The 25,178-nt window shown below is 41.0% G+C and overlaps 4 protein-coding genes across 14 annotated transcripts in view; 1 reads left to right on the top strand and 3 right to left on the bottom strand.

Annotated features, from left to right (window-relative positions):
• Positions 1–48: 48 nt before the first annotated feature.
• On the top strand, positions 49–14,234 carry LOC107265818 (protein tweety). 5 transcript variants are annotated; one of them, XM_025083061.1, is made up of 9 exons: positions 49–268; positions 709–867; positions 6,135–6,337; positions 6,797–7,404; positions 7,503–7,934; positions 8,013–8,114; positions 8,199–8,438; positions 8,807–9,000; positions 9,091–14,234. In XM_025083061.1, the coding sequence occupies exons 3-8, from the start codon at positions 6,206–6,208 to the stop codon at positions 8,976–8,978; spliced, it is 1,686 nt and encodes a 561-aa protein (XP_024938829.1). In that variant the 5' UTR covers positions 49–268; positions 709–867; positions 6,135–6,205; the 3' UTR covers positions 8,979–9,000; positions 9,091–14,234. The 5 variants fall into 5 exon arrangements, with proteins under 5 accessions (XP_024938829.1, XP_024938831.1, XP_015591152.1 ...); XM_025083063.1 differs by lacking the exon at positions 709–867 and having other exon boundaries at positions 8,202–8,291; XM_015735666.1 differs by lacking the exon at positions 709–867 and having other exon boundaries at positions 8,202–8,438.
• A 141-nt stretch (positions 14,235–14,375) lies between these two features.
• Positions 14,376–19,118, bottom strand: LOC107265816 (pyridoxal-dependent decarboxylase domain-containing protein 1). Of its 2 annotated transcripts, none has more exons than XM_015735657.2 (10): positions 18,972–19,118; positions 18,667–18,852; positions 17,814–18,227; positions 17,445–17,726; positions 17,285–17,356; positions 16,971–17,207; positions 16,556–16,900; positions 16,190–16,475; positions 15,865–16,122; positions 14,376–15,779 (listed from the first exon to the last, which is right to left on the bottom strand). In XM_015735657.2, exons 1-10 carry the CDS (start codon positions 19,092–19,094, stop codon positions 15,526–15,528), a joined length of 2,457 nt encoding a protein of 818 aa, XP_015591143.2. In that variant the 5' UTR covers positions 19,095–19,118; the 3' UTR covers positions 14,376–15,525. The 2 variants fall into 2 exon arrangements, with proteins under 2 accessions (XP_015591143.2, XP_024938823.1); XM_025083055.1 differs by having other exon boundaries at positions 18,667–18,887; positions 18,972–19,062.
• A 334-nt stretch (positions 19,119–19,452) lies between these two features.
• On the bottom strand, positions 19,453–20,482 carry LOC107265823 (39S ribosomal protein L12, mitochondrial). The gene is made up of 4 exons (XM_015735675.2): positions 20,319–20,482; positions 19,960–20,200; positions 19,724–19,858; positions 19,453–19,652 (listed from the first exon to the last, which is right to left on the bottom strand). The coding sequence occupies exons 1-4, from the start codon at positions 20,378–20,380 to the stop codon at positions 19,536–19,538; spliced, it is 555 nt and encodes a 184-aa protein (XP_015591161.1). The 5' UTR covers positions 20,381–20,482; the 3' UTR covers positions 19,453–19,535.
• Positions 20,483–21,814: 1,332 nt separating this feature from the next.
• LOC107265817 (protein prickle) overlaps positions 21,815–25,178 on the bottom strand; it is a 60,560-nt gene continuing 57,196 nt past the window's right edge. For all 6 annotated transcript variants that reach the window (XM_025083056.1, XM_015735662.2, XM_015735663.2 and 3 more), the window contains 5 exons: positions 24,655–24,952; positions 24,015–24,551; positions 23,596–23,915; positions 22,922–23,517; positions 21,815–22,672 (listed from right to left, as the gene is read on the bottom strand). In XM_025083056.1, coding sequence (XP_024938824.1) covers positions 22,452–22,672; positions 22,922–23,517; positions 23,596–23,915; positions 24,015–24,551; positions 24,655–24,952 — 1,972 coding nt within the window. In that variant the 3' untranslated portion in view covers positions 21,815–22,451. The remainder of the gene's footprint in view (positions 22,673–22,921; positions 23,518–23,595; positions 23,916–24,014; positions 24,552–24,654; positions 24,953–25,178) is intronic.

Raw genomic sequence — 25,178 nt, 5'->3', positions numbered from 1 at the left:
AGTAAGGAGGAGAGAGACAAGCCACTAGTCCGACTTGAAAAATACTTATCTTTAGTAAGTATATGTATATATTACGTATAATTCTCGTATGCTGTGATGTATATGCAATCTTATGTGACAGAGGGGATGCACATTGGCGCATGCGCAGTAGTAATCATAAGATCCCCACCATTTGTACAGGCTCAGTATGAGCGGGGTCGTGGACGGTGTAGGTTGTGTGTGTTGTGTTGTCATGTCCGAGTGTTCGGATTTCTCACTGAAATACAAGGTAGGACACATCAGCCATTTCTCATAATTCCTTCAAATATTTTTGTACAAATTTACCTATAAAATTATCACTAGAAATGCATCGTTTGCAAACACAAAAGACGCGCATCTCGTGGCGCCTGTCAAGTTCCTAACTGAAAGAAAAATGGCCTTGCCCAATCCAACCCTACGACTCTCGTACTCCATTCCTGACAGTATGAAATTATACTGTTCTTCAAATCAATTTATATCATATGTAATCTCAGACGACATTTAAGACTAGCTACTCTACACAGGAGTCTCGTGTCGCGAACAAGGCAGCGCCTCTTATTCCGTTTTCATTAGTAAAAATATACATGGTGGCGCCTCGACGCCACCTTCCTTCGTGTGTACTACTGCACGGGATCGATACACACGGTGCACACACTACGGGGTTTATACTCTTCTCCATCTCGTATATAGATTCATTTCTGTCTACGTACCTACGTGACTGTCGCTACAAGAATCTTAGAGCTGAATAACAACCCCCGGACGCACTTTAAAGTTTACACGGAAGCGGCCCCATGCGGGCGCCGCTATGATGATGATGAACATGATCCTTTGGTAGTGTAGGACTATACTGTACGTACTACATCTATATACAGATAGACTCTATGGAATATTTGTATAGAGTACTTATACTATACATAAAATTCTAGGGTGGACTTTCCACACCCTTCACGCTATTAAAACGTAATATTTTCAATGCAAATTTCACACGAGACACTATACAGCCTATGATGTAAATACAGTACGTGTACGATGCTAAGTATATTGTTATCATTTTCTATATTTTATGATAAAGGCATAGATAAGTATTATAAATGCAAAAAATATTAACAATATAAAATGTATCTTGACATTGCACATTCTGAATGGTGCGAGATAATACTTTTTCTTATCGTGAATTTTATTGTAATCAATAAAGCGGTTTTAACTTGTCCCTGTTATCGCGCAAATAAATTATCATTAATTGCACGTGTTTCGTTCAAACAGAATTTCATATAATCCTGATAACAGTGCCCGTTTTTGAGTTTTTGACAGAATTTGCAATATGACTCGGTACGATAAGCATGTTTGGAATCGCGTGCTGCAATCTTTGTCTCTGAAGTAATATTTAATAATATAATACTAGCACCATTCGGAGCCTCTCATTAAATCAAACGGAAGTGCATTGAATTGGCAAATGGAGCGTATTCTTATTTTCCTGTTCGCTTACATGCAACTCGCCTCATTGGCATGCAATGATGCATCGCGCAAACGACTCGCACTTTAATTATTTATTCGCCGTGCAAGGTGAGCGAGAAACATGCCTTTTAGCTTTGCGCATCTCGTGAAATACTTGTGAGGCCGGTTGATCTTTAACAGAAGTATTATCAGATGTAAGTGGCTATCGTGTCTCTTGAGGAGGGGTTAACTACGTAAATGAATAACGCATATGCAAACCGGCTGTGTAAGCTTATGCAGTTATACATTTTCTTCGTAAGTAATTATTGCTGTCGCATACAAATTTGACTGATATAAAACATATCTTAAGCTTGGTATATATTGTTCGTAGCTTCATTTGAATCGTAAAATTTGTCCTTTTCACGTTTAGTCGTTATTCTCCTTTGATGCAGGATCAAGAGCCTCTGGCGAATGATCGATCCCTTCTTCATTCAAAGATTTTCGAAATTATACGACGGTGGGCCCTAAGGGCCTTATCACGGCCGATAGAATAAGACTGAACGAGGAAGGAAGGGACAGATAAAGAGAGAAAGAGAGAGAGAGAGAGAGTGGTCCTTGCGCAATCGTAAACACAGAAGAAGTGCATTTGTGTGCGCGTATGTCTGTAAACCGAAGCATGTGTGAAGAAAGTATGTGGAAGTGCCGGCGGGTAGGACTTTGTGAAATCTCAGCACGAGAATGTAGGAGAGAGAGAGAGAGAGAGTGAGAATGAGTGAGAAAGAGCGAAGGGAATGAAGAGGCTCCTTTGTGTTTCATAGGGAGGATGAGAGTATTTCATGAATATTATTTCCGTTTTTTTCGTAAGAACGTGCACAAGCACGCGCACGCAGAATATAAAGACTTCTAGACTTCTATTTAGAAGTTCAAAAATGCCCGAGATGCGCTGGAGTTACGCAATTCAGGAATTCTTGCGGGAAAACTTTATTTAAAAAATTTTTTTTGAAACTATTTCAATTACCACTGCCTCCCGGCCTACTTTTTTGTTCATTGTTCTCGCGAAATTACGAACGTGCGGCGCGTCCCTACGTTACCGACCGCGCACACAGGTATCTAACCGACAATTGGGGCCGAATTACGTTTGTTTGTCCTGCTTGCTTTTGTCCTCAGTTATCTCCTCGTTTTTAATGATGCGCTTTCGTTTCTACGAATTTTTTTCATTCACGTAAACCATCCAGGATGTTTAATCCTCTGCTGCTGTTTGACCCAGTGCTCGTTGACGAGAGGAGAAAAAGAAAAGGAAAAAGCAGTAAAATCCTTCAGGCACACATCTGGACGTCACGTTTTCTCAACCGTCGAATACCTAAACACACACTTTAATCGGTCCTGGAAGGATGTTACAGGAGCCAATGGACTCTAGTATATTGTATATTCATATAGGCGGTTGTATATACATATATACGTATGAAGGTACGGGAAGGTAGTGGGATCCTTCTAAATTGCCTACGTAAGGGGAACGGCCATCTGCTCGGTATTATCCTTGCAAACCCACGCCGAAGGAGACAGTATACTTACCTACTATATTTCACTCTCCTAGTCCTGTTTATACATACCGTTTCTTTGCACAGGAAAAGGACTCCCTTCGCGTAAGCTTCATGCTCAGCAGTGTATACTGTACGAATAAAAATTTATATCCGAGAAATGGAAATTGAAAAGCTCCAATCCCAAATCCTTTCCGATTCATGCTGTCTTCGTTTCTCAATGAAAGCCTCTGCGATATCGAAGTGGCGAATTTTAATTCATACCACGACGTAGGGATACTGTCCAGGCCGGACGAGGCACATTGGAATACTAGTCCAAAGCTTCAGGAAAGGGACGACGAAGCAACAACTTCCGTCGATCGATTCGTGGCCTCGCGTTTAACTCCCCTCGGCGTTGAGCTTGTGGGTGTGGGTCTGGGTCTGGGGTTCCTGGGGGCTTCGGGGCTTCCTTTATGCCACGCCTTCCTTATACCTTGCCTTGCTGCGTTTACTATATCGCGTCCCCTTAGGGTCCCCCCTGTCCCTCCCCTCAGTGACTTGGTACTTTCGACCTAACCGAAATTATTTTGGCAATCTAACTTTCCGTCGCTGTTACTCACGATTATGTTAGATTAGTTTTAGCACTGACATTATTACGGGGCTGCAGAATTCAAATCGCCGTTGGGTTAGGTTAGGTTAGATTTCAGTGTTATAGACGTTCCCTCTAGGTTCGATATTTCCTTGATACTTTTTCCTTCGTACTTGCCGCCGTGAGATTACACCCCATAAATATAGATTGGGAACGACTATACCCGTGACAAATGGTCGACAATGGCCCTTTGTACTATTCCCCATAGTACCAGGGAACGCGTGTCCATACGTGAGATTGTAAATGGCGACGTGTGACTTTTCAGCAGTGATCGAGTATACGCACATTTATTCTTATGACTCTTTTAGTTGGCGACCCAACAGTGGGTATGACTTGTGACAGTCACATATCAGGGATTTTTCTCGCCTGTATATCCCACGTATGTTTACGTACAGCTTATTGTGAACGCGGCACTTCCTTCGCTCTATGGGTTATGGGAAACGCTCGATATACGCATACCACATCGCTCTACAGAGAAACGGTGCTAATCCAAAGCCAGCTTTATCGACGCAGCCTTAAATTCGGTTTACATTCTAAGCAAGACACGAGTCCTCTGACAGCCCTTTTTCTCTTTCATCTTAGCCTCGTACTTCCTTTCCTCCGTTTCGTCTTTGCTTTTCTATCGTTGCAGTTTGTTTCGATTTACTCCTAATGGTCTTTTCCGTTCGACCATATCCTGCATAGCCGTTGCTACCGACATGCTTATTGTTGCTTCTCGGAAGAGCTCTTAAACGGACGTAAACCGGGCCAACCGAGGAGATTGGACAAAAAATCTATAAAAAGGAAAAACGTGACACATTAACGCCATTGGGCGGTGTGTAAGCGTGTAGCTTAGTGCCTGTCGTGGTCCCGGAGCCATTTTGAGGCCCTTGGGGATCTCGTGTATTAACGAGGTTACTACGCTGGCTTCAGTTCAGTCACACTTCCTGTACCCGTTGCGGTTTACCCGTACGCTTTCGGAATCACGAGAAAATGTGGAAAAACAAGGGTCAATGGGATATCAGCAGATGGAGATGAGTCAAACTGTGGGACTGGTCGTTTTCAATTTTTAAAATTGCCTAAACCTAACGGCTATACACACGTGTACGATACATCGAGTCCAAGCTCTCTCTGGTGTTCATTCGCTTCATGGTATTTCTCTTGCCAAGTATAGAATAAAAAGAAAAAGGTCTGGTGGTGTACGCGATAGTGGCCGAGATAGAAACGGAAGGGAAAATAATAATGATGAAAGGGAGATACTCTCTGCTCAGCTAGAGTGCACCGAATCCGTGAGGTCTACGGTGCATTTGACGATTTCGAGATGTGAGCTCTGCTATAGGTTTTCACGTTAAAAAGCTTCAAAAGCTATTCTACTCGGTATACATAAGATTATATGACGGCGCGAGCTAAACATTTTAGTTTGGAACGTAGCTGGAGTTTTCCCGGAAGGATATTTGGAATTGAGGAAATATTGGGGCTTCGACGCTAGCTAAACTAGTGGGTTCGCTTCGTTACTTATTTATGTGCACGGTAGGTCTTTTATTTTCTTCTACTCTGTATAATATCCTTATCGCTAGCGATCCCTGAACTTTGTACGTTCGTCGTGAGGAGTCAACGAAATTACCTCATAGTGCTAAAGTCAAATGACGCCTCCCAAAAGGGACAATAACGTGATTTGGAGCTGGTCAAGTAAATTGCGTCTCGTTCGAGGCTAAAACGTTCCGCGATTACGACAGATACTGGTTAATAATTTTATTATCAGGGACAGAACTTACGTGGAAACATTGATCGTCTTCGTGGAGTTGATGAGGTCAAAATTTAAATTTCATTTAACGCGTTAAAATAAAGATTACGTCAATTAGTCTTAACTATGTGTCTCCTGACCTTGTTTTCCTCTCATGTATTTTACTCTCCACTTATTTCTACGCCTTGTCACTGTGTTGTTTCTACTCTCATTGAGCCACCGTGAAACCAGAGTCTCCCGGTTGTGATTTCATTACTTAAGCTCGATTCTACCGAGATCTCAGAGAGTCTGACTTATATAATAATTCAATTCAGCATCCGGTGTCCCGACGCCTTGTTGTCTTTACGTAATAAAGACTAATTCATCTACCGTAACAGCTACGCCAGTTTCCTTCTCTTTTTATTGTTTCTTTTTTTCGGTCTCCTTTTTTTATATTTTTCTCCCACGTAACTACGTTCCGCTTTACATTAACGAATAACTGGGCCACTGACTAGCGTGGTAATTGCAATTCCATGGAATAAAATAGAATTTCAAAATATCGACAATGCATTGCCTACTCCTCATAATATGAAATCTATATGCGTTTCCACGCGCACGTGTAGGAATTCATATTGGAGTGGAATATATATGTATAGTATGTATACCATGTAATCTAGTATATATTTACTATCTACTTTTTTCGTTAGGACATTGTGTAATATAGAATAAGCTTATCTTACCGTTTTACCAAGTCGTATAAATGCATTATCAGTTTGGGCAATTGGAATGAAGATATTTGTCTTTATCTTTCTAGCTGTAGCATGTCTTGACAAGTGAGAGAGGACTTTCGGGTGTTTCGGCAGACAAGGGTTGTTGTTCTCGAAAATGGCAGGCAGTCATCAGGAGCAGTACACGGTGCCGCAACTCGCCCGGGTCTTCCACAGCCTGCCACACCTAAACGTCTCTCTTCATTCGGTTAACAACACCTTCAACCTACACTCCGAAATCTATCTCGAGGTTTGTATCAGATAGTCTAAATATGTAGAATATGGCACGTCTGTTTCGTGAAAGAGTTACCGGTACAATTGAATTGCAAGAGTTCGTGGTACAATTGATTTACCTAGGCCCCGTGGCTGAACCACTGTGACCCAATTTGACATTGAGTGCGAGCTGCACAGTGAGTAACGATCATTAGACTACGTATTGAGAGATCAGCTTCGTCGGGATCTCTCGAGCGAATTTACCTTAGGGGAATAAACGCTCTGCTTCGAGTTCGTTGCACTGGAAATTTCCTTGTTTTCGAAATGCACACATAAAGTGCACCGGAGCCGGCAGTAAGACCCTTTAGAAAGACTACATCCGGTATCCGTAAGAGATTAAAGCTCGTTGCCTGGGGAGATTCGTATATCTGATCTCACCAGTATTTGACTTGGAAACGACAATAATGAAGAATTTCTGCTTCTCTTGAACTCACAGAGTCTAGGTATCTTGGGAAGCATCCCTGCGGCATGGCTGATCCTCACGCTGCTGGTGCTTTTGGTATATCTCGTGACGAGATGCTGCGACCGGAAACCGCGACCGAGAAGATCCATTGCCCTGCTTAAATGTTCTTTGGCCGTTTTGGCACTACTGTGCTGCGGCGCTGTCGCTGTTGGTCTATATGGTAACGACGACGTTCACAACGGCCTCGTGCAGCTGGTAGAAGCTGCCAAGCAAGTCGAAAGCATCATCAAGAATGTAAGGAATCAGACTGATATCATCGAAGCTACCTTGAAGGAAAAGGTCCAGCCCGATTTGACTGCTCTTAGAGATGCGTTCGATGACTATACCACTAACAAGACTATGCTGATTGTACTTCTGGCTGCGCTCGAGAACATGAAGCAGAATAATAGTATTGCAGTTAACAGGAGCTTCGAGATCAGACGACCTCTTAGTGGGATTAGTCTTGCCGGTGCCATAGAAATGGGCGAGAAGATTGAACAGCTTCGATGGCCTATAACGATGGCTGTTCTCAGTGCTCTTCTGGTACTCTGCGTGGTTCTGCTGGTCGGAGTCGCGCGACATTCGAGATGCGCTTTGATCACGTGAGTTTTTGCGAATTTTCTGGTTGTATGATTAGAGGGTGCATTTCGAGATGCGCATCAGGAAGGCTGAGTAAACCCTTTGTTTTGTTGACTGTCAGGTTCTCTGTGTTTGGCCTCTTCGCGGTTATTGTTTCCTGGTTGATGGCCTCCCTCTATCTGGCAACTTCTGTGGCTCTTGGAGACCTTTGTGTCTCTCCGGATGGTTATCTCACCAGGGCTGTACCATCTACACTGGCCTCCGAGGTGCTCTCTTACTACATCCATTGTGAGACCACACGGAACAATCCATTTACCCAGATACTGCGCGAAGGACATCGCGCCACGTCTAGTATGCGTACAAATTTGAATATCGTGACACGATTATCCGTGGAACTCTTCAAGGATCAGCAGCTTCAACCCAAACTGAGTAGTTTACTGACCGATGTCAGCAATGTTGATAGATTTATGTCAGCACTTAGCGCTCTTCTCGACTGCAAGCCGCTCCACAAGCATTACGTTCACGCTGCCAAGAGTCTGTGCCATCTAGGATTGTAAGTTGTGAGACATATATGTATTTTGATTTTGTTTTCTTAATCTGGACCAATATTTAATGCTTACCTTGTATTCAGGTACGGGTTGACTTTTATGCTGTTGGCGAGTCTTGCTGCTGGCCTATTCTTTACGGTTCTCGTATGGGTCGATTCCCATACGTGGATTTACATTAGAAAACGGTAAAAATCCAATGAAAATATGTATGAAAAGAAAGGTCTAAAAATAGAATAGTCCAAATCTATATGCTGTGTCGTTTGTTTCAGAAGAGACTACCACCAAGTGAACGAGCAAGATCCATTCCTGCCACCGTCGGCGGCATCTCAGGCGATAGCGGCTAGGACTCTTCGAGGCCAAGGGTCGTACCCGCCTACAGCCCCCCCTCTTAATCCGAATGTTCATGGCACTCATAATACCATTAAGCAGCCCCTACTGTTAACGCCGCCTCCGCCATCTTATGCTACTGCGACCGCTCGAGCACGTCAGCTGCACGAGAGCATGTTAAAGTTTGTGCATGAACCTTATTTATCCATTTTACTTTTAATTTATAATCAAGAAACATTTTATTTCTTTTAAATACAGTAAATTGCTCGACCCAATATACCAAAGCATAATAATGAGGGTAATGAAATTTGTTTCCTTCAAATAATTATTGTGATAGTGCTGTGACTCATGGGAATGCCGCCCGAGACGGTCGTACTATCCTGAATGTGGCTTTTGATGTTTGATTAGATGCCGAAGACTTTAATGATAAGTTAGGCTAGTCCCCATAAATTTCGTCGTTTAGTTGTTGATTGTCAATTACCACACGTAAATAATGAATTATGGCAAGAGAGATGCTGCAACTTTGCCCGTTTGATTTTGACGTTTACAGAGGTGGGGGTGTTAACGGAGGAGGAGGAGTTGGGGATCACAAATCGGCTCAGCATAATCAGCAGTCGGCGAGTGGACGAGCTGAGCACCGTTCTGGGCTCGGAGATCAACCTGGCCAGTACGCGACTCTGAGCAAGCAGTGCAAAACCCTTGAATCTAGTGACTTTTACTGAGGGCACGCCCCCTCGGGTCCCGGTAGGAAATTTATCCAGAAATAAGACTGAATTAATTTCCCTAGAGTATACGATAGTGAGGAATACTATATATATCCTTTGTATATTGCAGGTAGGGAGCCACCCTGGACACCAAGTGTGGCCTCCTTTACTGGCACCCTATCAAATAATTCTCATGGACCGGCGCATCTGGCCACCTTCCAGGATTCGAGGAAGACTCAAACCCTGGATCCGAAGAACCTGGCAAATCTTAAGAGAGGCCCTACACCAGCTTGGAATCAAAATCGGCCGTTACCGCCAAATCCGACGAGTCAACCTACGTGGGAATTCGAGTCTCGTTCTCAGACTAATATGAATCAATTCCGGTCTCTCGTCAGGAACAAGGCACCTAATATTCGTATACAAGATCAGATGCAAGATCAGGTTAGGACTCTGGATAGAAATTTTACGCGAGGCCAATTTAACGGTACCGGACAGAATAACGCGGTACCTAATATGTATGGAACCTATAATAGGGCCCAGGCTAGACAAGAAAAGCCTGTAGTCGCCACCCTCGGTCAAGTACAGGGTAGCGATCCTAACCTCTACGCTGTAACCGAGCTTTAGAGGGTGATCGATTAACCTGAATTTGAATCCGAAGGTACCGGTCACATCGATTAGATCATGCGAGAATAAATCGAGTAAATGAGGAGGGGGCACACAAATCTCGGACGAAATAAAGTTGAGGTGCTAGATTGACAAAGGGGAGAAATATATAAGCTGAAACGGTGCGCACGCAATTCAGTCAGTCGCGTGCCGTCGAGGAGGAAGACTTACGTGTATAAAAGTGACAAGTTTGTGATGAGTGAACGTATTTCGGATCCCCGTTTCTATTCTTACTGAAGGGACATGGCGAATCGTCGAGTGGTAAATACCAAAAGACACTTTTTTATATATCTTTTACAGTACACATAAACATAAAGATAGATAGATAAATAGACATATATATAAATATATAAATAATATATATTTGTATATTTATATATATAACGAGAAAAATCCTTATAGAGGTATTCAACAATATTTCTTTTTCTGTCGCGGGGATGTAAACGATTCGTACGTAGGTAACGAGATAAATCGCGTATTCGATATTTAATCGAAATAATAGTTGCGATTATGCTGCGACTGATTGTCGTAGCTGCGAGGAGAAGTAAAGAGAAAATGACCGTCGTTGATTAATAATACAAGTCTTATTTGACTACGTGAGACATCAACGAGGTTATTATTATAAATATAAATATATATTTCGAAGGATAAATAATTCGGTTCACGGATAACTGCCAATACTCAGGCGTAATACACGTTTTAAGTACAAAATGGAAAAAAATATGCGACAAAAAGTGGGGTAACTCCTCGAAATAGAAAAAGCAACACACGCAGTTCCGCGTTTGCGCGGTTTTTCGATTCATTTTTCTTCTTGTTTTTTATACAAAAACACTACGTACACAAAACGAAAAAAAAAATGTAAACAAATTACATTCAATTCTAAAGCGCATTAAAGACACTGTAGAACCAAAAAGGAGAGGTAAATGATAAAGGCAACAACGATAAAACAAAGGAAACAACAACACAAAATCGTAAGTGAATAATGCTGCTTTTTCATTGCTCACGAATTTAAAACTAAGCGAGTGCGTAGTAAACGTGTGTCTGGTGCGCATGCGCAGCGTAAGAACGAACATGAGAAAAAGCAAAGACATTTACCCGTTAAAAGTGGCGCAGACGGGGTCGATGAAAATTACGATCTTCATGCCGATGAAGTTTAATCTTTAAACGCCACCCCATAATAAATATAATATATATTATAAGTATACGTTAAGGTTCGATCAGCGACTTTTTCTTCGTTTCCACGTAACACAGTGTGAGAATCCCGGAAGCGAAGATGAAACCGTAGATAACGATGTAAACGGCCAAAACGCGTATTTATATGTGCATTTTTTTTACCCTTAATTAATGAAACTATGATTTTCCCTTTGCAACGAACCGAACGAAGAGAGTGGAAGATAACTCCGAGATAAAAGAAACCAAAATATATATATAAACTAGCTCCGGGATGACTCTACACTTTAGTGTATTCGAATCGTGCTCGCTAATTTTCCCACTACTTTGTATATATTTAATATAGTACGATTTAACGGTAATTGAGTAAACGTGTAAAGTGTGATACTTTTAATCTAAATGTTGATCGACTTTAAGATTGCGCAATTGAATATAGGTATACATGAAGAGGAGTATAGATAGTGATATCCCGTATTTCATGTTCAATATTTTTTTTTTTTTCGTTAAATGAATTTGTTTAGAAACTTTACACTCGTAGATCTCAAGTAAAAGTAAAAACTAAGATAATTCCGCAAATATGACTGCCATTCCCATAATGCATTTACTTGGTTCTCCGTCCTGTTTCGAAATCGTGACTTTTTTTGTTTCATGATAACATCATGTAATCGAATGATGGACGAACTTTTAAGGTAATTTTAATCACTCGAAGGCGTTTTATGATTGTGAAGGATTTGTTGCTTGCTTTTCTCAGTCGGTCACACATCTGTATATACTTGTAATATTTATTGTGTAATGAGAAACAGGGCAAGAGAGAGGCGAGAAGACACATACAATAAAATGAATGTGGCAATTAAATAGGGACAGTTTAACGAGCTACTGAGCGAATACGAAAAAGGAAATATAACAAACAAGAACTATATAAGTATAAATTAACTACACGAGCGCTAGCTTTGCACGTGAGGGGAGTCTTCTTCGTTTAAGTTTCTTTGTCTTCTTGTATCTTGAGAGAATTAGAAACGAACCCTCGAAGTCCCTGTAAAGAAAGGACGGTGTGCCCTTAGTTGGGCAAAGAAATGCGAGAAAATAGTAAATCCAAAGGGGGGATCATTACGAGAGAAAACACTAGTGTCCTAGTCAGTAAATAACGTTATGTACTCTTGTGTCTAAAAAGAAATTGTATAAGCGCGAAGGTGAATAACGAGAAGTAGAGCGGGAGAGTGTGCAGGGAGAGGAGAGGGAGTTTGAAAAATAGGTAATTGAAGAGAAGAATGGGCATAGATAGATAGGAAAAGTAAAGAAAGGGGTGTGATGGGGGATAAATAAACACAAAAGAATAATTAGCAGATACACGCGAGGGTGACAAATAGGAAATAATGAAGGGAATGTCTTCTTGCCAAATTCATGATTAATAAAAAGTGGCTCAATATACGGATACATAAATATATATATATAATGTATACACGATGATTCTATGTATGTACATGATTAATCATTTCGGCATCGAATTTCTCCGTTTGTTTTTATTCCTCTATTCATACTCGACCAGTAAGATCTGGAGCTCCCATTGACTCCATCATTTTTTTTTCTTGTATTTCCCTGTTGCTCATTTCGGGTCAGCGTTTGCAAACAAAACTGGGAGATTTCACTGAGAACACCATTTTTGAATCATTCTATTAAAATTTATTGATCGTCGAAATCATAGTGCACAACGTCTCGGGCATCACTTTTGTTTACAGATGTCTAAATAATGTATCGTTTCAGATACGTATAAGAGACTTTTGACAGATAACGAATTTTTTCGTTTCTGATACGATTTTATTTATATCTATCACAGTATACCAAAGTGCAGTATGTACGCATGATACTTTTTTTTTGGTATACTCTGATAAATGAATATGTCACGTGATTGCCAAAAAATCGATTTTCATCGGTCGACACTGAAGACACGTGAGTTTGAATTCAATTTTCGCGCCTTGCACTGTCGCGAAATGATGACGATATTAAAAGAGAAGGATAAGCCAATAATGCGGTAAATCGCACGAATAAGGAGATGAAAAATCTTACAAGAATAATAAACACACGGGATCAATAACAGTATTCTGTCGTATGTTGTACTCGTGTCAGGTGTACGAAATTGTACAAGAATCGCATTAAAGATAATATGACGTACCGCCAGCAGCCAGTTTATCCACTGTCCGACACACATATTGTATTATCTGTACGTTTTAAAGACCACCCTTTTAATATATCAATATATACACTGTACACGTAAAAGGCCATGCAAATCCCATGAGCCGCTCAGTACCACTGTGACACTCACGATTCGTAGAGAAGTTATCACTAGTTAGCCGAAAAGACAGCGTGATGAGTGTACGGTGAAGTTATATGTATAATAATGATAGAAAATGAACGAAACTGTGTGTCGTACCACGACGTAATAGGAATGTTCTTAATCATTGTTAAATTCTAATGAGACACAAGCGAATAATGCATACCTAGAATTTCTTAGTTGGATGGTTGTTGGAGTGAGAAATTTCGAATTTTAATAGTTTCTCAATTTGTAAACTTATTTATATAAATAGAAAAGTGAACCTGGGACATGCGACGATTAAACCCCCGCCATCTTCTCTTAATAACGTATAAGTACTAGAACGATTCTTCTTTTTGCACGTGATCTTTATATGAATGTCAGTGAAAGTGCGAGAAATTTGATTTGAGTATTGATTTCTTTTTAGTTCTTTCCCTTTTCTTGCTTCTATTTAATTTCCCTGTATTCTTGTGATTTTTGTACGAGTACCCAATGAGCGATAAACATATGTACCGAATGTTCTGCTAGCACTAGTTCCTAAGTTTCTTTTGGATCAGCTGTTGATCCTGAAGCATTTGGCCTATAGAATATTCGCTCTAACGGCAATAGGTCTGATTATAGTGGTATACATTTTCGCTGTGGTACCTGTCAATTTTTTAATTTTCACCTTTATCCTTTAGAGAACATCCACTCCCTTCCTACGAGCGCAAGAGTGTGGAAATGAGTGCGTGATGAATAACGAGAGAAAGACATGAGATTTATTTACAAAAGTGCGTAGAGGCTAAACCGAAAAGCTATGGATATGTATGTAAGTTAAGAATTTCTAAGACCTTTTTGTATGCGTGACGTGCGTTAAGCTTTAAGTCCCTAGAAGTGAATATGATGGAATATTATTTGAAAATTATACATCAATTATTATTATAAACGAATAAGAGATGAGAGACGAGGCGAGATAATGATGAGGATGAGACGGTGAAGAGGGCGAAAAGAAAAAAGAATTTCTGTCCTTTTCATCGATAATTAATTTCTATCGAATTACGATCGTGCATGATCGACGTACTCCAGACTTTATTCCTCCTATTATAATGGTACACGAAATATTATGAAAAAGAGAAATAAAGGTATTAATAATGGTTGTCTTTTTTCTTGTGCACTTACGTATAATAAAATTTGGTATGTTCAACTTGAATAACCCTGTAAGTTTCTTATAAATTATCTAGTCTTTTCGTTGGAAGTTTGATAGGTAGAATCTTATCAGGCACAATAAGGAGATGTATCCTTTCTCTTTTTTATTCGGTAGCAATACTTTATTACAACAGTTCGGTACATAAATATACATACGAGCTTAATTTACCTTACTCTTAGGTTCCTGTCAACAATGTGTGTGTGTGTGTTTGTGTTTCTGTGAATTATCGCAAGCGACGTAAACGTTAATTAAAATTTGTTAAAACTATAATTAATTTTTCTTTTATTACTAGGACACGTTTTTGAAATTCACAAAATACGTGCGACTAACGTAGAAATAGTTTTGACTTTTAACAAGCCAATATGAAATATAACTGGGTAAGTCTTAAGGACGAATAGTGACGTAATTTTGTTTCCATGTCGCAAAAGCAACAAAAGATGGAAAAGACTAAACGTAGTTCTCTTTGTTGACGGGATAAATTTTTTCTTTTTCTAGTTAGCAATTATTTAATCGGTTCCGTTAGCAAATCGGAATTCGAATGAAATTCTAATTTCTCGTTTACTCGTTCCTTCTGACAATGTCATTCTTAATACTTGAAGCAAAATCACTTGTCGCATCATATTTCTTTATCACATATCATTATTATTGAAGCATCATATACCTTGTGCTCTTGAATAATAGCGTGAAAGTTCAACAGGTATTCCTTCTTTATTTATTTTCTTTATCTTCTTAATGTTCTCGTGGTGTATTATTCTAAGATTAAGGTGAAAAGTTGACTCCCGCGCGTTTATTTAGCATTCATATGGTGGATTTGTCGTAAGAGAATTTTTCTCGTTCCAAGTTGATCTCTATTGTGCTTGACAGACTTAATATTATTTCATGTTGGCGAGATCATAACTTTAAATGGAACTCACCTAAGTACCTCTGTGTAATCATATATTTAAGGGAAACAATCAATGAGCACTGCACTTTGGTGTTCATTGGCACAGGAAATTGAATCGTCCTAAGCTCACTTTGTCACCATCGATGATTCTCTCAATTGAGTTTAGGAGTTCACTGAGTAGTGCCGGCATTACTCAGGATCTGTTCACCCAAAAGAAGAGCATTTAATTGTAATTCCTCGACCCTCAAGAAAAACGTTTGCCTAACTCGAATCAAGCTACCGAAGGAAGCTGAATCGACGGTAAATACTTTTCTCGGATATTCCCGAAGACAATAATTATTGAAAAGAGGTCACACTACGACGTGACCTCTCCAGTCTCCTCTTTAACCAGGGGCTTTAGAGTGGCAATACTCGTTCCCACTGCCATACTCTTTCCACTTTGTAAACTGGAATGACTCGAGGATCGGCTATGGCTCTGACTTCCTGCACCCACTGGAGTTTGGACCAATGGTTGTGGTGGTGTTCTGGCACCGGAACCATTACTACTTGTGGAATTTGGTTGCAATTGCATGTGGTACTTGTAAATGTTTTCTGTACTTTCTACCACACCTGTTGACAAAACATATTTGTTGAATGGGCTTTATCTTTTAATTAATTATTATCATTTGCATAATTGGTAAGACGATATATTTACCGGCTTGCAAGTTCAAACTACGGCCACGAACACCACCTTCCTTAGAAGGTGGACTCCACCAGTTCACCAGTGAACCCACCACCGGTACATGCCTTAGTATCCCTTCCTGCCAGAGTTTCTCAGCATTCTCACGCTCTAGGTCCGTTTGGGCTGCTTCTATACCTCGTTTTACGACTTCCGACATTGTGTCAAGTAACTTTGAACTGGCTTCTACTTCCTGACCCACTTGCAGTACCAAGGACAGTAGCTCTGGCACATCTACGCAGTATGTGTCGTTATTTTCCGTAAAAATGGTTACATTGTTTTTACTTAGAATGAGTTTTACCTGTGTCCTGCGTAACCATTCCAAATCGAACACATGCCAACCCATCAGCACCTTCTCCCAAAGAAAATGCAGCATCCGTACTTCTCAAAGCTTCCACCAGTTGGGTATTTAATCTATTAAGCTCCTCTTTGGCCTGATCAGTCATTACATGCACCCAGGTTGGCGGAGCGTAACGCACTCCACCTAGACCTGCCCATCTTGGCATATCCACCAAATGTAGAGAATCATTCTCGGACACTAACCGTACGAAAGTTTCTTTGTGCTCCACTGTAGCTAGTAATATTTCCTAGACAAAAAAAAAGCATGAAGTTCCCTTAGTCTATTTTTGGAAATTATAGTATTTTTTTCTGTTACAATGTTTCTTACTATTTGCTGCTCTAAACTGGCAATGAGATTGTCAATGTCTTCGGAAGTAGGTGGCTTCTCAGGGTTCTCTAGAGGACATATTCGTATCGCTACACCATGCTGTTCGATTTCACATAGCTCTATCTGCATACTTTCAATGTCCCTTTGGAGTATCTGACCCAGCCAGGAATTGAGTTTGTCATAATAAGGCGGAACCCGTTCAATGGTTTGAGGGTCCCGATCAGCTGGTATAAATTGAAACACTAGGGCACTTGCTACAATTTCAAATACCTGAGGGTTGCTCATAGGATTTGTTAAAAGGTCGTTAATGGTGTAGGACCCATTTTCACCACCAGGAGTTTGACTCTACGATGATGAGTACGCGTTAATAAAAGTATATTATGAACACGTAAGAATTCTAAAAATATATGCCTACCAGAAGTTTGATGCAAGAAAACTTTTTTATTTTATTGTAAAGCTCTTCCACAGCTAAAAAGCATTGTTTGAATCTGTCTTGTATGCCATCGCGTCCTAGAGCCTGCAATGCAGCCCACAATGGCAGTGTTGGCAACCGTCTAGATAATGAATCTGCCATTAAACCAGACACTAATGACAGAGTAGTGTCTCTTGGGGTAGGTCGACCTCCTTTTGTGTCCGTTAACCTATAGAGTGTCTATAAAACTTGTTAAAGAGGTATATAGTCACAAACGAAGACTTTTGAGTTGTGTAAAGTATATCATAAAAGGATACAACTACTGGTAAAGATGGTATACCTAACCAGACACCAAGAGGCAGTGTTATGCTATCTGCTATTTTTGAAGGCTGTAATGATTAGATAAATATACAAGAATCAGTCTCTAAATATTTCACAAATAAATTATAAATATCTGTAATTCTTAAGTGCTATTACCAAATCCTTGGTAGAATTATTTAATGTTAATGCAGCCAATGAATGTCCTCGAAGATGTAACCAGACATTATACTTGTCACAAATTTCACGAAGTCTTGTGATGTTGTCACAGTGCCCTGTTAGAACCGACCCAGCTTCTGCGAGGACTAAGAGTGGTGTGACACTATTTGACTGACTGTCTTCTGCAAGTCGACGTTCTAGAGCTGAAATATCCATGCTATGCCTGGATCCAAACATTGTATTCTGTGGAACCGGTCTAACACAATGCAATGGTAACGAAAGCTGAAAGGCAATAAAATATTATCATGTTAATATATTATAAAGTAATTGCTCTTGTTTCAGTTGTTTCTGAACTCTATCAGGACTTACCTGTCTGCATAAATGTTGCACTACGCCAAGTGGTGCTGCAACTGAGCTATATATAAGTGGTGGAGATGATGTAAGTGCAGTGAAACCTTCTTCAATATATCTAGGATACTTTCTGTGTAAAGCCAACCTGGCTACACGCACCAATCCCTCTAGATGGTCCTCATGGAAAGAGGATGCACAGTCAACAAATCTGAATATATGACTGAGCCATCTAGTTGTATCTGCAGCAAGTCGACCTGCTAACCTCTGAGTATGCGATCTAGGAAGTGCGACAGCATAAGCAGAAACAGAGTGTGCAATCAAGGAAAGCTTAGCTGCATCTGTCAGGAGAGGTACCGCTGTCATTTGACTGGGTGCTGTTTCATTAGAACCATCTTCCAGAGACTGTGGTGCATCTTCATGAATTACTAAGTCCTGTAAATCAAATAATATTTCACAGTGAGTTATCACGTCCTCGCCACTATTTTTGCATGAATTCTGATACAATGATTATATGAATGTGATAACATTGTTATCACTACTGGTATCTACCATTCCATTCTCACACGTATTCTCCCAATTAAATGGTACATTACAAGCGAAGATCATAAAACTAATAAAACTAATGTATCCTTATAGATAACAATATCAATAGCAGATATTGGCAACGATATAAAGTCATGTTCCGACATATCAGCTCTTTTAATTCGTGTCTTTATGGCGCGCAACTTTATCATTACCTGTATTAATAGCACGTGGCGAATAGAAGAAGGATCGCGTGCCACTCCAAGAGAAATAACCAATCAGAAAACTGTATTCGTAACATTTCAGGACAAATCAGATACGACTAATGGCTTCTGCTAGTCATATTTACCTGAATCAAGGCCAAAATTTCTTCAGGATTCTTTGGATGAGATAAAAATCCCGAAGGGTTATTCCAGGTAGTGCCACCTCCATCAGCAGCCCTCTCAACAGCTTCCTCAAGCCGCGAGATAACCTGCGATGCTTGAAATTCAAGTGCACCTACTTCGTTCTCTGCAGACCCATCTCCGGCACTGACCTGTCAAAATCCTTATTAAATCCTCCAATATTTCTCTGTCAACATATCACCTTTCAATCTAATCACTCGTTAATACACCCATGAAATTTCCGAATTATTTTAATATGATTTTCACCAACCTCCAGGATATTTTGCGCTATGTTTTCCATCGCTGCTTCACCGTTTGTATCAGATTCCTCGGCCATCGTGGCAGTAGTCGTGGCGCAGGAGCGTCCCTTACCATCTGCCACACCTCCCCGCATTCTATAATCTACTACCGAACCATAGAGAATTTTTCGAAATTCTTATAGAATAAACTTACATGTCTTTAAAGTTTTTATGGATGCATTAGACAAATTATTTAGTATTATTCTGTACTTTACACTCCTTTTGTTTAATATTTTAATATGTGCCAAAAAAATGATTAGCGCCTTTAATGTACGCACCTTATTTTATCGATATGACTGTGCTGTGCTCAGGCCTGTGAACGATAGAATGGACTTCCCTGATGATTTATGCTTGACGTTTAGACATAATAGGTTAATGTAATAATTTTAATGCATTTTTGACGACAGATGGATGTCTTCATAAATAACAGATTAAAATAAGTTTGGTAGCGGATTTTGGGTATTATAGTATTGTTTATTCTTTTTTTTTTCTATAAACTAGATGATACAACTTGTGTTATGGGCTCTATACAGAGATTAAACTATTTCTACAATACCACCCACTTTTGTAATTGCTTCCTTCAGCTTTTCTGCATCATCTTTACTTAAATCTTCTTTCACCACTACTGGAATACTTTCCACAAACTTCTTAGCCTAAAAAGAATATTTACTGGTTTAAAAAGGAACTGATTGATAATATCGTACATTAAAGAATGAAATATCACCTGCACAAGATTTGTTCCAGGTATAAGATTCTTTATCTCTTTGATGAGAGCAACTTTTTGTCCTTCATCGAACTTTGTAAGCTTTACTGTAAAGGAAGTTTGTACTTGTTTTGGTACAGCTTCTTCTTCATCCTCCTATAAAATTAAGAAATATATTTAATTCTTACCATTTATAACATCCGTCATTTACAATATCCAAGTCCAGGCATTGTATATTCGTATCTGATAAAACTTACTTCAGACTTAGCAGCTACTGCGAAACCTCCTACAGGCATAACAGGCGCATCGGGTAAATTAAGTCGCTTTTTTAGCAAACTGCTAAGTTCTGCAACCTCAATGAGATTCAGAGCAGTAATGTCTTTGGCAATTTTATCAATTTTTTCACTGACAGGCTTGTCCACACCTTCAGGAACAGGAATAGTCATTTGGTCTGCAGATGCAGCGGCAACTACGGTTTCCGCCTGCTGAGAAACAACACTAGAAATAAAAAATAAATTTACTCAAAACCACGCGAATTAAAGGTTATGTAATGCCACAAGCCGGCACCCTGGCATTTTTCTTCCGGAATATTATTCCACAACATGCTGCACCTTACCACTTGTGAATATGCCTCAGTTGAGGTAAACTCTGTCGTACCACGAAGCGAAGAGAATTCATGATTTCTCGTTATAAAACTTGAGACAAAATATTATTAAACGTTAGAAAACCTATCTTCCGCTACAGACAGAAGTGTATGGTAGCGCGGCCAGTACTTATCACTAAACATTAGTTCGGAATTACAAACTTTATTAATGCATAGAATGCAAGTGTTTGCATGTTAATTTATTTTTGATTGAGCTATAGTTGATAATTATAGGAAATGATAAGGGTAATATAAAAACTCTCGAAATTTGATCTACGAGTATTTTAATGAATTAAACTACATTTCCAAGGCGCTAAAAATGTTTTATCGGTAATATATCCTAGTACGTTACAGCAGTTTCCTACGTATCAAGAACAGATATGAGTAGGGAGATGCACAGCGCTACGATCTTAGGTGATACCAAAATCATGACGCTAAATCGTAGCGGCGAGTTTGGAAGTAGGATTTCGTGATCATCGCCTTCGTCGAATGAATTCCGCGTAGCCGAGCTAAACGAGAACAGGAACGCGTAGCTTACAATTAGACCATATATGAGATGCCATCTGTGCGGAAGCCATGAAACTTCAGAGAAGATAGCTGGCGCGGCTGAACTAAGTGGCCTGAGCAGAGATCCTTCTTTCCTTTCCTTATGGCTGCCCCCTCCCGAGCAGAGATGGTCCAAGGCTTGGATCGTATATAATAATATCTTTTGTCGCCACTACTCGTAGCGTAAGTGCTCCAAGGTAAGCGATTGACGATTGGCTGAATAATCCGCAGGAAGAAGACGGAAAAAATTAGGTGATAGAAAAAATAGTGACTCACTGTCAAGTGAGCTAAGTGGGTCCCGTTTCGCTTACTTATCTCTCACATATTTTCCAGTGTTTTCCTTTTGTACGTTTTTTCTTTCTTTCCTCCTAATACAAGAAAAATAACAACCTATACTGCCTCCTTTAAAACAAAGTTATTACAATATCTTTTGGAAATGATGCTCAAAGTAGTAACGTATATTTCATATAAAACATATATATATAGTATATTCAATATGATATTGATATTCTCAGTATTAATGGTTTAAAGATGATATATATATTTTACATACTATTTTAATATTGTATCGTTTGTTGACTAATGTTTTTGAAATTTTGTGATGCCCTTATATTCTTTTATCCTCTGGGAATATTCCAGAATATGAAGAAGTTCCGTTCTTCCTTTTTTCTCCCCTTCGGATCTTCAACACTTTTCTTTCACTATTTCTTCTGCTATTATTTTGATCTAACATAATTTTCTGAAACTACTACGGGTGCTTAACGGTGCCATCTAATGGGATTTTCCAGAACTAACAAAGATGGTACCCCGCGAAAATGCAATCTCAGTTGACAAGTGGATGAGTTAGATCCGTGAAGTTCCGATTTGGAACATGTAGTATCACTATGAGATATTAGAGAGGACGTTAATAACAAACACCAAGGTATCTTGTTGTACATTTCATTTTAAATAATAATAATAATAATATCAAGACGTTCGTTGTTACAAATACAATAGGCGCAGATATGTACAATTACACAATAATATCATTAACGCTATATACAACGGATTTTCGACTTAACCGTACAGCTAATATAAAACTGTATAAAACAATAATCCCGCTTGAAACAGAACACGCTCGAGGATTATTTAAACGTGTCGACGTTAAAGATTGCGCACTCAAAGTATTCTGAGAGATATAGCCATTCGTTGAAAGCGCATTCCACGTTGCATGTAATACTTTGTCATAATTGACGTTGCGACTTGAAGAATACCAACTATAAAAACAACAGGTATTCACTACGGCGGCAAACGTTCGACGATTTCGTTCGTTTGTTATGATTATTATTCATATACCTACGTAAAAAAAAAGCATTGCATCTCGACGTTTTCGTCGAGTGCGCCGTGCTCACGTGCCTAGGAACTCTTCCTGGAGAATATGCTTCTAAAGCCTCTTCCTCCGTTTTCTCTTTTCCTATTAATCTCCCCGACCTTCGAAATTCCCTTTCTCCCATTTTTTATTACAATCTTCTCTCCAGTCACATCGATAACCGCTAACCGTGTTCGAGGAAAAGGAAAAGATCAGGAGACAACGCACTTTTCGGCGTCTTTTTGTGATTGAGAGGACGGTAATCGACGTCTGGCACAGGCCACGGCATCATTTGGCACATAAGATATTCGCACCCCGCCGTAGGCTCTTCTTGGAGGTAGCGCGTACGCCGTAGCTTCATCCGAACTGCTGGAACTGCTGCAGGTCGAGCAGCAACTTTCCTCGTCGTCGGTTCTCACTCGGCTTCCCAGGCCTAATGTAATAATCCGATATTAGATTACATTGCATTGAGACGAAGCAGATGGAGTTCTAAGCGCCATCTAAGAAGCTAATACGACTATATGCAGGTATGGTGCGGTAGGTACGTGGGGTATTGGTTTGAATATAACGAGAGCACGTAAAAGGTCAGTACGGTACCACCACCTTGCGCGTACCTACCTACAGGCATTCGTATTGCATTGAAATCTATAGCAAATACGTTCAGAAGTCAAAGTATACTGACCCCAGGACGAAGTACTGGCAGCTTCTTCAGGTTGAAGACTCCTGGATCGTGGCACACTCGTTCCCGATGGCGGAGTCGTCGTAGCAGATATCGGAACTGACGTAGAGACAGTAGGATCGTCACCCTGAAAGCGTACGCGTCTCGACGTGGGTGTCGGAGGGTCAGGGTGTCCGTTAGGATTCGATAAGGATGCTAATGGTGGAGGCGGTGGTAATTCTGGCATACTCGACGCGTGTGTTGGTGTGCAGCTTGGTGCACATCGCAATGGCTCACGGTCACGTGCTTGCATCAGCCTTCCAAGTTCCGCGGGTGCTTCTTCCGGTAACGAATTCCTCTCTTGGAGGAGTCTCTCAAGATTCCTCTCCAGGAGCACTCTGTCCAGACCACCGGGTCTCGACCCGCCACTCGATAAAGCTTCCCCAGGAAAATCAGCACTCGATGTCCCCTGAGTGGGTGTAGTTGCCACCGAAGCCGCGCTTTGTTGCTTTCTGGGCATCCTCGGGGAGTTCCTTGGTGACCCCAGGGTGTGCCTTGATGCTGGAGGCGGCGGGGGACTCGACGAACCCTCACTGGGTGGCGCTTGTCTTCTACCGCCTCTGTATTATAAAATATTTATTATCAATCTTACATCGTTCCGAATTCTATGAGTGCTCGTGATCTAGTCTAATACCAACCGCGGAAATGTGGGAGGTAAGGGTGGTGGACCTGCAGATGAATCACTCGGTGTCGTAGGAGGCTCTCCTTTGCTACATGCTATACTACAATAAATGGCTCCTCTTCTAGGTAGAAAGGGTCTTCCCAAAAGGGAGGTTCTACAGGTAGCACAACAGAAACAGGCTTCGGTAGCATGCCAATGTTGACCCTCGTGTGACATTTGGCCTTGATCAACACCAATGGGTTCCCCACAGCTGTCACAGTATTCAGCAAAAGACGCGTCGAAGCAGTCAAGACAGTACGGCCTGCCTTCTCTCATAACGTATCTTTGACCACCAAGCTGCACATACAAAATATATAAAACACGTATAAATTATCTGTAACGTCATGAACTTTGGCATCGTCGTAAACGAAAGGAAATTAGTCAAAGCTTGTGTACCTGTCGATCGCATTCAAGGCAGGCAAAGTGTTTCATGTGCCAAGCCCGACCTTCAGCCTCGGTGCACTCGTCAGCCAAAATGATCTCGTCGCAGGCGCAACATCTGGGTTTAAGTGTCTCCGCATGATGGCGTCCGCAATAGAGTCTACCGTCCCTCCAAAAGTAGATAAGATCCACCAAGAGTTGCCGGCAGACGCAACAGATAAAGCAGGCAGGATGCCAAAGTGCAGACGAGCCGGCCCTGCTGGCACCGACAGCCATTTCGCCAGCTGCTACAGGTCGTCCGCACTCGCGACATCCTGACCCGTGAGGACGCTCCAGCTGGCTAACGTGACCCCTGCCGAGGGCCTCGCGCTTTCGCTGACCGGCGAACACCCTGAGCTCCCTCTTCTCTTCCTCGCTAAGGCCACTGCAGTACCTGGCCTCATTGTCATGGGGCGGTAGCTGTTGAAGAAGCTGTTTAACTCGCTCCCGCTCGCCGGCGCTGCCCACATAGGGTATTTTGTCCTCGGACAGGGAACTGAAGTACAGGTGCACCTGGACATTCATTGGGGTTGAGTTAGGTAAGACAGGTGCAGGAAGTACAGGTGTATATTAGCAGGAACAGCATAGCATACTCAACGATCGTTTCTACTAGTACCTGGTCGGGTCTTAGACCTGGTGGTACCCAGGTGTATTCCTCCAGGGCGCATCCGCTGTCGTCGTCGCTTTGCGAATGTCGCTGATGATGAAGCAGCGCGTCTTGAAGAGCTGGGGGTGCCTGCACAGGACTCTTGAACGGCTCGGGATGGGATCCGGGGCCCGGATTGCTTGGGAAGGCCATTGCCATAGCCATTGGTGAGGATGCCTGGCCCAATCCGAGCCCTGAGGATCCTCCGGCCTCCGAGGAGGCACGCTGATGATCCTCACGGGGGCAGCGGCAGCTTCTGCAAACCTTTCTGCAAACAAAAAAATATCATTCAACTAGTTAGCTGGGAATGTTTCTGGTCCAATTAGTATCCCATGGTACTTCGTTAATGGCTATAAATCAAATTGATCGTGATGTTCGTTTATCTTCGATTATTATCTATACAGGGTGTGCTGCGTTATTCGGATATCCTGCCGAAGGTCAAATTCCTCATGGGCAACAAAGTGATAAATCAGAAATGCAAATAAATCGACACA

The sequence above is a fragment of the Cephus cinctus genome, unplaced genomic scaffold, assembly GCF_000341935.2.
Source record: "Cephus cinctus unplaced genomic scaffold, Ccin1 Ccin1_scaffold0240, whole genome shotgun sequence".
In the NCBI taxonomy this organism is placed as follows: domain Eukaryota; kingdom Metazoa; phylum Arthropoda; class Insecta; order Hymenoptera; family Cephidae; genus Cephus; species Cephus cinctus.
Note: the sequence above shows the minus strand (reverse complement) of the source record. Positions and strands in the feature narration are given on the sequence as shown.